This window comes from Xiphophorus hellerii, chromosome 20 (genome assembly GCF_003331165.1).
Source record: "Xiphophorus hellerii strain 12219 chromosome 20, Xiphophorus_hellerii-4.1, whole genome shotgun sequence".
Taxonomy (NCBI): Eukaryota; Metazoa; Chordata; class Actinopteri; order Cyprinodontiformes; family Poeciliidae; genus Xiphophorus; species Xiphophorus hellerii.
The window spans coordinates 19,481,082-19,499,983 of record NC_045691.1 but is presented as its reverse complement, the minus strand read 5'-3'; the positions used below and the strand labels follow the sequence as shown (position 1 = coordinate 19,499,983).

Sequence of the window (18,902 nt, the reverse complement as noted above, 5' to 3'; positions counted from 1 at the left end):
TATTAAATCTGCCACACTCCACAGAATAATGTGTTACTCTTACACTTTACTTAAGCCTGTCAACATTCATCACTGGTATTGATTCACCTGCTGGCATTTCTGGTTCTGCAGATCTGAACAGATTTGTCAAAGTTCAAGAGTTATTACTCTTTAAAAATGCCTGTAACATTAGTTATTGTTGCATATAAAATCACGCAGTGCTCTGGTGCAACAAAAGACGTTCCTTCCTGGGAACGTGATGACTTCTAACCTTTTACCTCACATGATCCCAGACACTTTGAATTTTGTATTTATTTCCCCATTATGCTCAAAGCTCTAAGTACTGAGTGTTTTCTAACATCCTGATATATTGCACAGTCAAACAGTGATGTTCCCTTCCTGAGTTTGAACATTTACAGCAGATTGTCAAACTCATCTTCATTTTGGTTCATAACAAGATCATGAATCCTCAAAGGACCAGATGTATCAAAACGTATTGATAAAATTACCCATTAACAAACTGTTAATATATGAATGAATTATCTCTGCATTTGATGAATACGTCTTAAAATTAATAACACTGTACATCTTTTCACGTTGATATAATTTGGCAGTAAATTAGACTTTGGTTTGATTGATAAAATTAATTTTCAGCCACACAAACCTTTTATGTGGCCACATAAAAGGTCAAGAGGGCCACGTAGAAAAATGGTGGGCATTAATTTGACAATTTTGTTCCACAGAAAAATCCACAAATTGCATTGTGAAGCACTTTGGTCAATGTGACGACTAAACATTTCATACTTTAGCAGTTTTGGCATCAATTCATACCTGCATCAGGGATGTTTAATATCAACTAAAAATGAGATACAACACAAATATACAATAACTAATAAATTATAAATGAGATCTATATTCATTTCAATGATTCTTTATGATCAGAGTGTATCAATATCCAAACCACCAGGAGAAATAAAATTATTTGCTATGGTTAAGTACATTGGAACAAAATGGAAATAGGATGAGACACAAAACAGCAAGAAGGGTTTTCCCTCTAATTCCTTTAAGTCTTCATTGTTGCCAAAACAAGGAGCATCCTCTTTTGTCATCAAAATTATCTGAACTAAAAATGTTGAGCGTTCATCATTAAACAGCAGAGTTAAGCAATGCCGACTGTCTACAATGACCACAGAAAACGTTACACCAAGTTCTTTGACTGATTATCTTCAAAATCCAGGAAAGAAACATTGGAACAGCTGTGGAAAATGTAGATGAACAAAACACAAGAATTGGTGAACAAGGGAGCCAGAGGCAGGCGGAGTAAGCGACCATGAAATGGAAACAGAAAACAGAGCTTGGAGAGAAAGAGAGAGAGAGAGAATTTGAGTATAGACTGATATCTGCAGCGGCCCAGCTGCAAGGCTTAAGGAGCTTAGCCCTCCTGCCCATCACAGCAGACTCCTCAAGAGCAGCGTTCACTGCCGCTGAGCTACTGAGAGTAAAGTGAGCAAGAAGTGAGGAGAGGAGAGGTGAGGGTGGGAAGAGGTGGAGAAGATGATGGAGTGGGTTTAGAACAAAGTGGAGGAGTGGAGTTCCCTTTTAAACACCGACGGAGAAAAACTGAGTCACATGTTGTTTTGCATTCAGCATCAGTTTTTATAAGGCCAATAAAGCTTAATTCAGGGGTTCCCAAAGTTTGGTCTGGGGGCCATTTGTGGCCCTGGGACTGATTTATTTGTGCCCCCCTTCTGCAATTCAACAATGATACAGATTTGTTTATTAAATGTTTCGTTTTTAATCAGGGTAAAATTATTACCAACACAGTTTCCTTACAGTGGAGAATGCTATGAACAGCCCAAAATATTCATATTTTTACAATGAAACTTTTATAGCACATTTATTTACAGTTTTACTGAAAAGCTGACCTCTGCACCCAAATCGCCTTCAACTTGACTTCTTAAATTTGACTAAATAAAGCAAGTGCTCTGAAAGAAAAGTGACCCAAACTGCGTAGGTCTTTAGAGATTAAATTTGTTCAATTAAGTTTAAAGAAATTTTAGAACCACATGCATTTCTTTTAATACAGCAAATTCCTTTTCAAGTTTTGGATCTGTGATGAATAACATTCCTTTCCTACAAATAAAATTAATAATAATACTGTAATTAGTAATTTTTTATTCTTGGTCCATGAGTAATTTTGACTTGATGATTTTGGCTCGTGTGACAAAAGTTTCTTTTGGAAACAAACGGGATGATTTAGATAGGAAATAAATGCAAGTACTTTTCTATACTTTTGTTTTCTGTTTCCGTAGTAATATATACGGACTTGATTTACATCATCTAAACATGTAATGTTTTGTTTTCTTCTCTATCTACAACAGGAAGTGTAAACCGACCGGCGCCGGTCCCTGCCTTCCTCAGGAACCCACCTGTCCTCCCGCCGCCTCTGGACATGAAGCCTTTCCTCCAGTTTCCCCTGGAGTCGCCTCATCCAGCCGGCATCAGCCTCTTCCACAACTTTAACGCTGTGAGTTCTCACACACCAGCTTGTGAACACAGCGATGCGTCTTTAAATCACTACCATTTACCTCAAAAAGCGAGAATAGACGAGAATTTAAAGTTTGGATGTTGATAAAATGGACAGCAACAACTTTTGGTACTTTTGATCACAGTAGAAATTACTTTTGCAATATTTATAGAGGAAAACACATAAATTGCTATTAGTAGACTATGAGAATGTGAATAAAACAATAAACCATCCAATTAACACTATAAATATACTCCTGGTTGCCTACTACAAATAATTTTTAAAGGTTCAATTCACATCACCTCTACTGTAGACTGAATGTAATCGTGTTTTCATGAAGAAAATCTGGAAGCCAGTTCAGAGACAAGCAGAGGACGAGACAGACATTTTAAAACCATTTATTCAGACTTTTAGTGTGCATAAACAGCTACGGAAAAAATGAAGATCCCGCTGCACTGAACCCCATTGAAAACTTCCTGGTTTTTCCTCCAAATATTGATTTCTGAACTCTTCCTCAGTTAAAACTTTAGTTTAGTTGTTTCCAAATGAACATGAACTTGTTTTCTTTGCTTTCTTTGAGGTCTGAAAGCTCTGCATCGTTTTCATTATTTTGACCATTTCTAATTTTCTGCAAATAAATACTACATTTTGCTAGGAATTGATATTATCCAACTTTGACTAAATATTTGGGCTGAAAAAATCCTTCCTGTCTTCAAGAGACTCAATGTAGATACAACTAAAAGCATTCAGCTTTATATTAGTATAGGCTGAACTAACACAGCAACAAAAACGCCTTAGAAACACCATCACACTCCTAGCAACCAAAAAGTCAGACTTAGAGAGATTTGTTGATCCCCAAAAGAACTAACTTGCAACTTTGCCAATGTTTGAGTCTTTAGGTCATTTTTTCACAAGCCATAATTAGACCAGTTTATAGAATATTAGTTCCTAGCCATGTGGTTGAATTTAGAGTATGAGATTCATGCTTTAGGCTGGCAGTAAAAGGCTCCCCAGAGACGCAGTAATTGCTTCAAGCTTTCCCTTGTCCCTCTGCACTTAGGTTAAAATATATACAGTGAGTCTGTCCCCTTCTGTTTGGGTCATTAACTCTTCACTTGCTCAGAAGGGCAAACTATGGAGTGAAAATAGTCTCAAAGTATCTGTGCGTGGATCAGGTCCTTTCAGATCTCATCTACCCTCTGATCCGATGGAGCTGCTGCAGAAACACACTGATCCTCTAACGCAGTGGTCCCCAAACCCCGGGCCGCGGTACCGGTCCATGGACCAATTGGTACCGGGCCTCACAAGAAATAATTAAATACTTCCGTTTTATGTGTTGAGTCTGGATGATCTTTTATTTTGAAAATCCTTTAACCGGATTCTGTGCGCCAACATTGAGCCCACAATTTTCCTGAACAGCTGATGCACCGACAAACCTGACTTTGACAGAACATTACTGAACCTGAAAATTATGTGAATCATCACAATGTATGTAGAAGTTTTTCTTTTTATGTTGATTAAATGTTTATACATTAAATATTTTGCTGTGGAGGATAATTTTGCAATGGTGCTTTAAATAAATGCATAAAATATTTATTTTCTTAAGTATGTGTTTATTAGCTGTTAATTGTGTCAAAATATCAACTGAAAAAGAAATTTACTGCTTGTGAAAATCTAAACCATCTGAATACATTTTACCATCTACATTAATCAACTTGAAATGAACAGCAGTTTGTCCTCGTTTGCAGATCAGGTATATATTTGTTTAAGGGCCAATGAAATGGGGTCTCTCTGGAGATCCAGACACAAACACGGTTTAATCTGAAGATCCTGGAGGATGTGTGAATAGGTCTGTCACAATGAAAGCTTTTACTGTATGATAAATTGTTCCAGTAGTTCTCAATAAACGACAATATTGTTCTTTTGAGACCATTTTTTAAGTAATATAATGGTAATGACAAAATAATAATGCAAGAACACATTCTCAGAGGTCATTAAACTTTAAATTCTAAAGAACATTTAACACTGGAACTGGAAGACATTTTTAATATCCAAAATAAATAAAACAACAAATGAATTTTGAAGTCTTTGTAAATAAAATTGCCTTTCAAAATAAGGGCTAGTCGAGATCAAAGTACCAAACTGAAGAGTTTTATCATCCAGTTTTTGGTAGAAAGAGAGAAGAAAAGAGAAACCATAAATCAGGCTAATGGAAATGATTGAGTTTGTTTTAATTTATCATCCGATTAACTGATTTATTGATTATGGTGACAGGCCTATGTGTGAACATTAGACTAAATCCTTTAATATGTCGAGAAGTCAACATAAATGAAGTACCTTTCAGTTTGTTCTGGTGAATAAAGTCTAGCAGCAGACGATGTTCCTGCAGGAGCAGGTCTACCTTCAATACTGCAGAAGCAACAAATACGGTTTCAGTGATAGTGACCGACTTCGGCATCATAAAACTAGATCAACCTGGGTTAAAGTTAAGACTGAACTAAAAACACAAGGACTTAGCTGCGAACAGCTAAAGTAGCATAGCTCACATAAACATTGGCTCCCGCTAACAGAAACATATGAGGAGGGCAGAGTATCAAAATACCAGACATATAAAACGTAATCTGAAATGATTTATAATTATTGCATGTCTCATTATAATCAGAGAGCAAAGCCTGCAAGTTTAGCTTCTACTTACTTCAGAGGGCAGACCACCGGGACTTCCTGGTTCCGGCCAACCATACCGCCATCCAGTGGTCGTTTTTCAGACCATGTAGTCTCCTGTACTGCTCAAAAATGCACATTATGTCTAAATAATTTTGGGATATTATAAGGAAGTGCTGAGATATACCGTTTTCCACCAAACTAACGTATTTGCCACTTTGGCACAAGCACAGTGAGAAACGTTTAGAGGATAAAAACACTAGACTCAGAGCAAAACTCAGATGACCCAGCTTTCTACTACTAGCATGTAAACACATCATCTACACATTTCTGGGAGCTCCCGAAGCGTAAAATGAGTCTCAAAAATACGCGTGCACTCGTAACCGGATTGGTGCGTAAATGCAGTTTTGTGTGTGTGTACCAGGTGACTTGTGGGTACTTTTTTCAACATTTGTAGGGGTAGGAGAAGGTTTATTTTATTTTTAAGGTTTGCAGATCCAATATTATACACACACAGATACTTTTACACACGCACAGGTACTTTTACACACGCACAAATACTTTTACACGAGCACATATATTTTGACACTATTTTCACTCCATAGTAACGTCCTAGAGGTGGTTGCACGATTTACAGTATTGTCCATTGTTTGTGTTTTATTTATACCAAGGCAGATTTTTCCCAGCGGGACAATAAAGCCCATCGTATCTTATTGTACATTGTGTCATCTGAAATTATGGGGGTGACAGCTGTTTTTCTATTCAGCACAGCCGGTTTCAGCGTGATTGAAAAGAAGCACAGCCAAGTGGTTTGCTGCAATAAAATGAGTTACAGCTAATCAATCGAATAAGAGGCACAGGCTGTGTTTCTCCGCAGTCAGCATTTTCTGCGGCTCCTTTTCATTTCCAGATTGGGTTTCATGTGAAGGTCAAACTGGTCGCAAACAGAGATGCATAAACACAATATCAGTGTTCTCATCTGCATGCACTCACACAGACTCGCCCCTGCAAAGCTTTGTGATTCATCCCGCTTCGTTGACAACATTTAGGGTGACCACTAGCGTCAATGCACCTTAATTCAAATCACTCTCTTTTTGTGCTGGAAAAATTTACAAAGTCTATGATTTTGTCGTCCTCGGCTATATATTTAAAACGTAACATCTAGTCTGAGGATTGGCTTTAGAGGTTACAGAAAATACTTGGTGTTTGTATGGAGACAAACGTAAAGTATTTCTGTCTTTTTGAAATCATTAGATGGCAAATCTGCGGTCTCAAAATTTTTTTATCAAGTTAACTTAAGACAAAATAAAAAAAAACAATTTATTACAAATTTTATAAAAATGATTTGCCAATTTCATAGTTCATTAGAGCTGTAGCGATACACTAATCTCATGATACAATATGGCACATGATATTCTGCTCACAATACGATACAAATCACAAAATTCAGCAAATGATACAATTAGATATATTTTAAAGATTTTCTGAAAGATTTTAGAGGGACAGAATGATTTTGATTTTGTGACATTTTGTGACTGATTCATAGACTTTTTTTTAAAAAAAATTTTAATTTCCTTTATTTAATCAGGTAAACCCCGTTGAGATCTAGAGCTCATTTTCAAGGGGGACCTGAAACAATCTTCACTCCCCGTCGGGGAATTGAACCCCTGTCTCCCACGTGACAGGCGGGGATACTCACCACTGTACTAACGAGGGAGGGATTTGGATTAAATTAATTGAACTGATGGTGTTATACTGGTGTAATAAATGTTTTTTGTTATACAGTACATTTGCTTTGTTTAAATGTTAATTGTGTGGCTATGTGTATTTGATTATACAGAAAAAGAACATGTTTTGTTTTATTCACTTATATTAGATAATGTAACTTATCGATTTCATTTCATAATTTAATTTATTGTAACTTGTTTCGTTACATGTCATTTTTAATGTACCTGTGTAACTGGGTAAAAAATGTCATGTGTGATAGCTGTCATTTAATTCATGTGGATTTGACATAAAACTGAAAGTAGGATTTAATGTATCGATACTCGCCGATGAAAAATCGATACTTAAATATCGACAAATATTGTTACGGAGTGAAAGCTTCTTCAATCAAGACGGAGGCTCAGATGTCTTTTACTGAACATTTCTGTTCAGTTTTTATTGAACAGAAATAAAAACTGTTGAATAACAGTTTGAACAGTTATCAGTTGCCTCAACAGCAACAGCTGTTTGTTACCTAGCAACCAAAATCAACAGAAGCAAGGCAATCACAAAAGACAGAACCAGATCCTGTTAAGCATTCTTCAAAATAAAAGACTTCCTCTATCCAAATAAATCATGCCTCGCACTTAAATATGTTTCACTTCAGCTTTTGTAATTATATACAATCATGTAAAATTCGATTAATAATAATTATCATGTAAATTATGCTTACCATATAATTGTAAATCAGTCACTTATCATGCAAATTATACTTAACAAATAAGCGTAAAGAAGTCACAAGAAATATCGTAGAATCGATAAAATTACACAGCCTTTTTGTTCATTATCAATTTTACGACACTTGCTCATGATCTTTAACATTAATGCACTGATCAATAAATAATGTTTCTTAACTTCATAATTTCTGTTTGAATCATACTGTCGTTACTATGACACAATGTTATTTCTTTTGATTTTTGGGTGATTTAGAAATAAACAGAAACTGTCATTAAAAAACACACAGATGTACGCAACTAAATACTCTTATTTTAGCTTCTAATAAAAAGGAAACTGACTTTCTTAATTGTCATCCAAATGAGTTTCACTACTTCAATTAGAAAGCAACTAATCTCAAGATGACACAATGAAAATGTAATCCTAAAATGCGACATTTTTCGATGATCTCACAAACGGAATTACTCTAGAGTTTTTTCTAAGGAGATCAAAGAGGAGAATAAGGCAAAATGCCAAAAATCTGGATTGTTACCTAAAGAACAGGCTGAGGAAGACTAAATCTTTAACCTTTAATTTAGAATTTACAACAATTAAAGCTAAGTAATGTCAACCAATCCAAGCACCACGTATTGAAAAATACGAAACAAAGAGAACAGCACAGAGTGCAGGTGCAACAAAAGCTCCAGTGTATGAGAGAGTGAAAGAGGAGACAGGGAGTAGATAAAATAAGTTAATGAGGTCGTAACAGTGGGGACAGGTGCACAGATGGAGATTCTGATGAGAACAGGTGGCCAAAGAAGTGCAGTGAGGAGATGCAACACGGGAAACATCAATCAGACTGTGGACAAAAGTAAGAAACAGAGTATGTGTTTCATTGTTCCCCGCTTGCACCTACAAAACCTGCATAAAAAACATGAACGCAGCAGCAATTTCTTACAAAAGTGTTCAGAGTGAATTTAACTTTTTGGTGCAGATCGACATGGTTGCATCGTCCCCACAGTGGAACAGGGTGGCGTCAGGATCCTGATGTTCAGATAAATACTTGAAATGGTAACACGAATGTTTCTTGTAAAATTACTGCTCATGGATGCTCAGTGTTCAGTCTGATTGAGTTTGGCCCAGGAACAAATGGGCAAAAACAGAGCAAAACAGGTCTGCTCTGCATCCAGAACCAGAACCAAACACGGAGAAGCAGCATTCAGCTTCTATGCACCTCTAATCTGAAAGAAATTTCCAGAAAACTGCAAAAATGTTTAAACACTGAATTCCTTTATATCCTTTGTTTAGATTTGCCTTTGATTAATAACTGGAACTGGAATGATTTTGTCTGTAGTAACTTGTCTTTATTTTCCTTTACTATGCCACAGCAATGTTCTTATTTTCCCTTTTCATGTTTTTATCCTGTGAAGCACTTTGAGTTGCTGCTGAAATGTGTTACATGAATTAACTAGTCTTCCATAAATAACAACTACATCAATAGATACCTTGAAGGTATCTGCAGTTTACTGAACCAACGTTCAAGATTTCAGACGAATTACAGAGCTCCCAATGCTGCCTGAGGCTTCGTGGTGTAAACGATCTAATATAGCAACATGCAGTCAGAGTGAGCCGGAGATGATAGGCTGAGTAAAACCTCTGTGTACTTTTGGCTGTTTGACCAAGGCAACACCCAGCACTGTGGTGTTCAAACCCCACTAACAGGTCAGGGAGCTCAAACGAGTCGACTGAAAAAGAATGGCAGGAAAACCCTTCAATGAAAATAACAGGTCACATGTACAGTATGTGCTTCATTTAGAAATGACTGGGTTAAATGCTTTAATTTGAGGTTATAGCACAATGTTTTAAATATGGAATATATAAAAAATGTGCATGTCTTTACATTTTTAGATTTTTTTTCATTCCACTGTTGATTTTTTGCACTTTCTATCCACTTTTCTCATAATTTCAGTCACAAAACTGCATTTTATTTTGAATATTGTTCAACTCTATTTTTTAAAGAAAAATTCACACATGTTGTGTGCTCTATTACTTTGTATCTTTGTATTTTTATGATGCAAAGCACTTTGAAATGCTCCCTTGCTGAAATGTGCTATACAAATAAAATTAGTTTTTGGATTTGATTTTGACAATAAAAGGAAAAATAAATGTTTGGTACATAAATCAATATCACCAAGAACTGTTTGTGGTCAGGAGCTTGTAATCAGGGCTCTCTGACCCTGATGTGAATGAAAAAGATTGTTGACGTTAAATCACTGATCGATCTCCAGCTCTCTTGTCTTGCTGCAGCTTCCCCTGTCATTCACCTTCACTCTTTCAACTCCCATCCACGTTTCCTCAGTGGAAGCCTTGCATGCTCCATAGGAGGGATGAACAACGCCGCCGTCTGAATTTGCCATGTGCTGCTGAATGTTTGATGCGACCTCTGGCTCGTCTCTCCTCAGATGGACCCGGTCCAGAAAGCTGTGATGACGCACACCTTCGGGCCGCCTATTGTGAAAACAAAGAGGCCGATAATCTCCTGCAACGTTTGTCAAATACGCTTCAACTCAGAGGTATGAAAGTTTGCACTATCCACAGAGCCCTGCAGAAATATTCACACTGTTTAAGCTTTTCTAACTTTGTCACAATAAAACCATAAACGTATGTTTAATAATGATTTTAATAGTGCATAATTTTTTTGTTATCTTGTATGCTACATTAGATTGGATTCCCTTAAATTCAACTCTTTCCACATTGCCTGTATTGGATTTAGTTCTGGACTGGATCAAAACTTTCCTGTTGAAAGTTTTGATCCATCCACGTCAACACACATCCTGTGTGTTCAGCATCCATCCCTGAACACACAAATACCCTGTATGTTCAGGGTATTTGCTACGCTAGAAGGTTTTTTTGTAGACTTTATTTCAGAGGTTTGTTGAAGAAAAGCATTCTCACAGCATTACCTTCCATGTTTTACCTCATGCGTGGTTGGACTATAGGATTCGTTGTGACACAAACGGTATTTTGCATGTAGGCTATTATGTTTTAACGAGGCCTATAAAAACCATGCAAACTGGCAATAAAAACTTAATTTAAAGTTCTTAAAATACGTTTTTTTCATTATGGGGTCTATATTTACGTGCATGAGGTGATGCTATATTTATTGTTTGCTTATGCTCACCAAATGCTTGGCTAACTTCAGATATCTGAGGACATCAGGCTGAGAGTTTGGAATAATTAATAATATCCAGATGGCATTGCTTCATGAAAAAGAGAAGTTGTTTTCAAAATAAACATTACGTCACATTTGTAAATGGCTAAAAATAATAAAACAATCTCAGAAGTGCTGTAATCATTTGCATTTAGAGAAGACAGGATGACGAGAATTTGTCCTGTATGAAACAATGATTCAATTTAATTTTTAGTTGTCAGGATGTTTATTTTTTGAAAATGGTTAGCTGTACTTGAAGGAAGAAGAGTTACTGAACATTCGCAGGTGGGCCATCATGTAAGGACGCCATGAAAACCAATATTTTTCCAAATCCTTTTAGGGTCACTGCACCAGAGCTCCGTTTATTTAAATGTTGACCTAAAGCATAAACTCTCATAATCCTGTGTAGGTCGCTGACTGACAGCACAGACGGGGAAAGTGAAAAGTCTTTCTTGGTTCTAATTTTAGCTTGTTGCGTTGGGGAGTGTAGAAGGACAGAAATCCATGCTTGCTTAACTTACTCCAACGTCTGGGAGGATCTTTCCTTTGATTGACAAGTGGCATCAGCCTGTAATGTAGAGGGAGATATAGTTAGGCAAACAAGGAACTGATTGGTTTACATATTTCAGAGGCTCTACATTAGAGTATCTCCAGCGGCGCTTGACTTTAGAAACATTTCCTAAAGAGTTCATTTCAAATGTGTGAATATGACAGTATTTGTGGGACGTTATGATGGGATTTTAATGGACTGTGAGATGTTTGAGGGTTGGTGTGAAGCAGGAGGAGGAACCGCAGCTCGTCCTCTAGGTCACCCCGGTGCTGATCAAGCACATTTTCTGCCTTTCAGTTTTGACAGGCAGGGCTTTGCTAACACGAGGCAGAGGCACTGAAACTAAAGAGGCCTGAAGTCATGAAACTTTAGATGAAAGATCCGAGTATCCCCATTAAGGAGGCAGCAGCGTTAACTGAAGATGAAAAGCAAATAACTCGTAATGCAAGGCTCCAAAACCTACTGCTTGACATGACTGACATGAGCTGAGTCCACTGTACTGTTTATAGAGCGTAATGTTAGTGGTCACATGTAAAGAGGGGAAGCTTCATGTTCTTCACTGCACTTCTTTACATGACAAAAACTGATTTTGTAAAAGCAAATTCTTGATTAGCACAGAACTTTTGATCAAAGTCTTCATGTTTCTTTCAGAAGACAATACTGTAATTTAACATGCTCTAAAGATTTGACAGTACCTTTAAAGGGGACCTCTGACATTTTGCATGTTTGTATACTTTTGTTTGGGTCTCGACCTCTTCCAAAAACAACCCAAGTGCTTAAAATCAACACTCAGTCATTTTTAGGAATTAAGTTATACTGTATCTGGAAAGGGTCTTTACTTAGTATAGATCCAGATTTGTTGGTGCCAAATGCAGAAGCACATAGCTAGTCTGATTGGGACCAGGACCAAAGTAGACTGATCGGTCTTAAAACGACTCCAATTTCAAGAACAACATGGCGGTTTATCTAAACGTTATTTTGTGAAACCATTACCACATTTGTATTTGGTTCCCAGTCTGCTGAAATCAATAGGACAAAAGAAGCACAGACGCCATTAAAAGATCACAAAAACAGATTCCCTCAACACCTTGGCTTCACCTAGAAGCAAAATATTTGAATCATCATAACACAGAGTTAGTTTTTTGTTCTCCATGTCAATGGTTCTTTACCAAAAATACAACTAGAAGTAAGGTAAATGCTCTTCTGTCTTGGTTTGACAACTATGACTTTAAGAGATGGAAACATCTTGTGTTTATTATTTGTTACAGTAACCTTTAACCTTAGCATGAACAGGGATCAAACCTAAAATACACCTTTGGCTAGAAATAGGAGTCTTTTCTTGGGGTCAAATGTGAAGAATTTGTCCTCTAAACTCAGTTGTGTGTAAAATGAAGCTTAGCCCTGTTCTCTCTTTAAGGAGCCATCAATTATGTTTCCCTTTTGTGCAGACCTGCATGTTCTCACATAATCTACAAGAGTCTGGTGTTCTTGACAGGAGAGTATTTTTATTCACACCAGCACTTTTATATTTACATTCTTATCCATTGAGTTCACTTAGTACTCATGTATAAAACCTTGTGGGGGCTTTTCTGCTCTCTTGATGGCCATGTGTGAAGTCTTAAAGCAGAGCACCTGTTCGTCCACGCTGCTCTCGTAACGCTGCGTGCAGCATCTGCTCTGCTGCAGCTCTACAGCTCCTTCCACAGTAACCTGAGAGACTGGGAACTTAAAGCACTGTGGACATTCTTTAATAATGAACGGACGCTCTGCTTTCAGTGCAGTTCTTGGCTTGCTCACTGTGGTGGGTGTTTGCAGCAGTTTAAAAGCAGATACGCGCCTTATTTTTCATCAGGGCATCTTCATGGCGTTAAATATTGAATACAAAACATGAAGATATTTTTGAGTTTGAAACATAAATAAATAATCAGAACTCACTTAGATGCTTAGGGGCATAATTTAGTTTAAAACCCACTTTCCTTCTGACACAGGATGGGCTTTTGAGTCACACCAAGAAAGCACGTTGATCTTAACACTGCATCACTAAAGACTATAACTGCAAACAGATGTCTGATTGTTTTCTAAACCTAAAAGTTTTTCAAATGGGAATATATAAAATTGATGCATGTCTGTTTATTTTTGGCACAGAAAAAGGATATAGGAAGAATTTTTGCAGCGAAGATTAATTCTTCTGGAAAAGTTTGTGACCTTTGTTGAAGTACAGGGAGGATTATTTCTCCTCGGTTGGTATGTTGGATGTAAGTGTAACAAAAAAACTAAAGTAATAGTTTGTGCTATGGCTACTACAGGTCGGGCAGGAAGTCAACAGCCAGACTATGAAGTGACAAAACCTGTTGTTTATAAAGTATAAACTCAATCAGATAAGAAAATGCTTTACCGTTTCTGTTTCCTTTGTCAGTACAAAACAGCTGCTGATAAATGCAGACTGCCTTATTAAACCAATCGATATCTGATTTCTCTAAATGCAAGTATTACCTGCAGTTATAACTCACTTTTTCTCTGTGTTTTTCTAAAGTGATAGAGAGAATATCAGACAATGCAGTCAAAACATTTCTCCTTCTCATCTGTCTGCTATATGCAGCACCATCATTCCCACATTCATGCACCATTAGCTTGAAATGACAAGTTACAGTAAAAAAAACCTGTTGGACTTGGGGTGTTGTGACAGAATATTTCCTAGGCATTGGCAATCCTGACAGCTGCTACACTGGAAATAAACCCTGGTGAGTAAAACTTGGACTGATTAGCCTCTTGGCTGAAGAGGCTAATCAGTTGTTTGTAGAAATTAAAGAGCTGAAGCCAGACTGCCTTTAGATGAAACATGCATCTCAGTCCTTAGCACAAATTACAACACTGACCAGAATGCTGCCAGACTTTTATTATTTTAAATTAGTTTTTGTCACAAGGCGTCAGTCAGATGGAGCTCTGTTAAATCAGCAAGGTGCTGGTTTGATAGATCTCCAAGCGACCACTATATTTCCCTTTTGTTCATTCATTCGATTATGAGGTTTCAAACATAATATCACCACTTCTTATCAACTTGGCTCCTTTGTGCTTATGACCAAATTCATAACAATTAACATAAATATTAGAAGAGACATTGCTGAGCGGCTGAAAAACAAAACTTGCACAATTGGTAATGCCTGCTCTTTGATGTGTATTCACATGTTGTGTTGATGTAAACAGAAGTATTGGCTGCAAGAGGTCAATTGCTTAAGCGAGGCATTTGAGAGGCAGGTGCTTTACCCGCATGTGTTGTAATTATAACACTGCAATTCATTGCAGGCCACAGAGGACAGATTAGCCTGCTAGTGTTGAGCTCAGCTCTGCTGCAAGGTTGACGTCACAGTGTGCTGCATTAGCCATCGTCACCGCCGCCGTGCCACGCCGGACTCCTCTCGCTCATCCCTTCCTTTCTCTTCCCGGTATGCTCCGGCTGCCATGTTTCACTGCCTGTTTGATAATGTTTTAATTTCCCTCATCAGTTTTCGTCTTACTGCCTCTCCCTTTGTGAGGGTCCGCATTGTGCACCATCTCCGTCTCTCCCGCTCTCCAGCTTCTTTCCACCCCCTCTTCCTGTCGCCGCTGCTCGTCTTCAGCGCAGTAGATTTGGCTCCTCAGCCGGCTCTATCTGCTTTCTGCCCTTTTGTCGCTTTGGAGATAAAACATCAAAGCACATCCTGCTTAGCAAGAAAAAGGATTTTAGTAACATTTTCTCGCTCTCATTTTCTCCTTAAATCCCTTTTCTTGTTCCTCAGTCGTTTAAATATTCCTTTGCATGGCTGTGTCTGGCATGTGACAGAGCTGGAAAAAAATGTCATATTTTGTCCCATTTAGATTTTATTAACATCGTCACTGAGGACATCAGTTGATTACGTTGCATCTAATTTCTAATGTATGATTTCATTAACCTGCAAATGAAGGTCATTAGTAAAAGCAGGACTGAATCTAGCATCTTCAAAAACAAATTATTTATGTGTGCAAACATCCTCATATTGTTTCCTGCTTGAATTTGACTCATTTGTGGAAATAAAGTCTGGTGTTATTGTACAGCTTGACTTTACCTTGTCCCCATTCAGTTCTCCATGCAACAATTAATGGCCTTGTTCACAAATTAAAAAGTGCTTTTCAGTGCTGGATAACTCAGTACTTACTGAAAACCTCTAGAACCGATTTGCAAAAGTTTTCAACAATACAATTTATCTGAAGCAAAGTGAATACTCAAGCTTTTTACCAAGTTTAAGGTTAGATATTTTAGAAATGTAATTAAATTTCTTTGTATCAACAAAAACATCAAAAAACTTCTAATTTATCTGCCAAGGTTTTATTCATCATCAAAAATGGTTGCTTGAGCAAAGCTCAGTGTTAGTTTCTTCATACGTTGTACAATATATGTGGAAGAACAGTACTGTGCTTTTCAATCTTTTTTTCCAGTCACTAAAGGTCATTAAAGATTCATGATGTGTGAGTGAGCTCCAGTGCTGTTATGCCACCTAAAGAGCTGATTCAGACTCAGCAGCTTCACCTGTCCTCTCCGTGGCCATGAACTGTCTGACTAAGCAGATCATGCTGGGATGAAGCAAATTTCGTTCCCAAATCAGCCTGTGTGCCACAGGCTGAGTTAGATTGAAACAACTCAGAGGAGACGCTGGATGAGACTAAAATTAGGGAATAATATTATGTCATAAGAATTAGAAGGAGACCTTTTCAATTGGTCTGACTGCAGAGCGTCATCTGATTATTTTTTTGGTCTGAAAATCTGTTTAAATATGGATGAGCAGAAGCTCAACTTGCTGGGATTTGACTAATTCATTATTTCAAAATGCTGTGAACGGTGAACTGAATGTGTTCAATAAGTGTCAGAATCATATTTTGCCCTAATAATTGCACATTGGTGGATAATGCTGGCTTCATGTTAAGGAAAAAATATGCTTACCTGGCTGCAGAATGTGAACTAACACAAAAAAATACAACGCTATAAATGCAGGAGAAAAGGAATATCGGTTATTTTCTCCTCTGTAGCTTTTGCATGTTGAGTCGCAGGCCTTCGTGGGTTTGGCTAATTGCAGGGCTTCAGCGAACAGAAGCTGGGGGGAGTAGAGTTACTCTAGCAGAGCTATATCTGCCTATCTGTCATCGCCAATCAGGATGAAGGCTACATTGGTAGCCATCACTGGTAGTTAATACCTCAGACTTACGGAGGCATCTTGGACACATCCCACATGTCCTCCTTCCTTAGAGTCCCCAACACCTTTGACATGCTTTATTTGGGTCCCTGAGCTGTGTAATGGATAAAATAGGAAACAAGTATAACTGTATGTGTTGTCAGGCAGAAAGTGAGAGTGTGAAGGTGTGTGATTCTGCTGTGTGACAGAATTAAGATTTAAGTCAGAGCAAAATAAGCCTTACTTAAAACTCACCAAACAACAGTGATTTGTTTTTTGACTAAAAACTCACTAAAAGTTTCTTAGACTTTAGTGACTTCCATCGATTCAAGTCACGTTGTCAGGCCAGAACAGATCGCCATTCTCACCAGACAGACAGACGAACACAATCATGCCGTAGGAGGAAACCAGAGACTCTCTAATTTTAACCAGAAACCGGCTTACAGTGAAGAAGCTCTGCTAACCGCAGCACAACTGTGAGGCACTACAGAAACCACAACTTCAACTTATTTGCCACAACAAATACATTTTCTTATGCCATCATGACGTGATATGGTTGAAAGTAAAGCTAGTCACATATTCTTGAACGTCTTGACATTTTGTCAGGTTACAACCACAAACATAAATGTTTCAAATATGTACTATGTTGGAAAAATGTTTATTTGATTATGTTGGTTTGATTTATCTGTTTTTGACCTTGTTTTTCTATACATAGCCTGTTTTCAGAATAATGTTACATATTGATGATTGATGTGAAACTTATACATTGCATCATTTACAGTATGTAGAAAGAATTAGTTCCTATTCAGACCAGAACCGTCTGCAAAAACACCCACCTTACATCCATGCAACAAGCATAGGAAATATATTTAAGATTTGTTCCTTTGTCAAAAAAATTCTCTAGTTGCAGCAAGTGGTATTTCTAAAAGTATTTATTCAAGTTTTCTGAATACAGATTCAGACTCTCAATTTGTATTTATAAGATCTGTTGAAAAATAATGTTTCTTTTTATGTAATATTTATGCACTACCTTGTATTGTTCTCTTACATAAAATCCCATCAAAATACTTTAAAGCTTGTGGAAATAATGTGGAGAATTTTGAAAAAGTGTAAGCACTACCAAAACTTTACTTTCCAGAACATTGAATTGAAAGAACGTGAGCTTTATGTAACAGTGTTGCTGTATGAAACAAACAAATCATTTATGACAAAAACCAATTTCCACATCACAAACTTCCATATTATCACCAGTTTTTTTGTTGTTGTTTTTTTACGTTTTTGGCATGAACCTCTTTTGCATCTTTTGAACTGGCAGTCGGATTCCGACTGCTGCTGGCAGAACCCATTTTAGATAATCTCGGCACTCAATAATAATCATCAACTGTGGTTTGGTGGCAAAGGAGGACATAAAAATTCAGAAGCTGATCCTCACTGGCAGCCTCATCAGCACATCATGCCAGCTTGGCTGTGCAGTCACCAGAGGGACGCTCAAACCGAGGAATAACTCGGTGCCTGCAGTGGACAAAAACAGGGTTCACAGGAGGTCACAATGAAAAATCTGATTTTCTTGCCCCTGTTGTTTAAATGCATCAAACTCCCACCATTTTCAGTGCACAAAAGCATCAACCCACAGCAGGCACTTTGATGCACTTTGTTGGGTTTAACAAAAATTTGATAAAGGTTACAAACAAAGATTGTGAACCATAAAACAGAAGAGTGTTTTGATTCCTTCCTTTTCTGTGAGATTTAAAACTTATTACCTCAAACAAAGAGCTACAGCTGAAACAGAGACAGAATAAGCTAAAACCTATTTTTTTCCTCTTTTTGGTAATAGAAGAACTGGTGTTGATCGGTACATCTTTAGTTGGAAAATAAAAACACTTTGATTAACAGAAGACGATTAGATTTCCACGTTTTCATTTGTTTTAAAATCAAATGTTTGTATCAAATCTTCACACCTCCACATTGTTGCAGTTTTATTTCTCATGTCTTGATTTTCCTTTTGTTTCTGCCTCCAGTTTTTCAGCCAATCTGTTTTTTGCAGACATATTGCATTATCTCTACAGTCATGCAGCAATTTTTTGTTTTGTTTTGTTTTGTTTTGTTCTGTATCATCGTGACTGAAACTGTTTTATGGACAGGATTATTTCTGGTGGTTCCTCTCCTTGTTCCTAACTAAGACCTCACATGTCTTCTTTAGTACAATTTCATTTTCTGGACTAAAGGTTTTAAATTTATTTGTATTTTATGAAGACCACATATTTCTACCTGTTTCTGAGCCTTTTGTTTGAGTCTCACGCACAGAAACACAATCCAGCTGTTCATTATAAACGACTTCAATTGTAATTCTCCCTCCTTTAAAGCAAATATATT

General features: G+C 37.3%; 1 protein-coding gene across 2 annotated transcripts in view; it reads left to right on the top strand.

The window, feature by feature from the left end:
- The window catches only part of LOC116710279 (zinc finger protein 385A-like), a 45,648-nt gene that overhangs the window by 18,249 nt on the left and 8,497 nt on the right, over positions 1-18,902 (top strand). For both annotated transcript variants that reach the window (XM_032549251.1, XM_032549252.1), the window contains exons 2-3: positions 2,361-2,506; positions 10,048-10,158. In XM_032549251.1, coding sequence (XP_032405142.1) covers positions 2,361-2,506; positions 10,048-10,158 — 257 coding nt within the window. The remainder of the gene's footprint in view (positions 1-2,360; positions 2,507-10,047; positions 10,159-18,902) is intronic.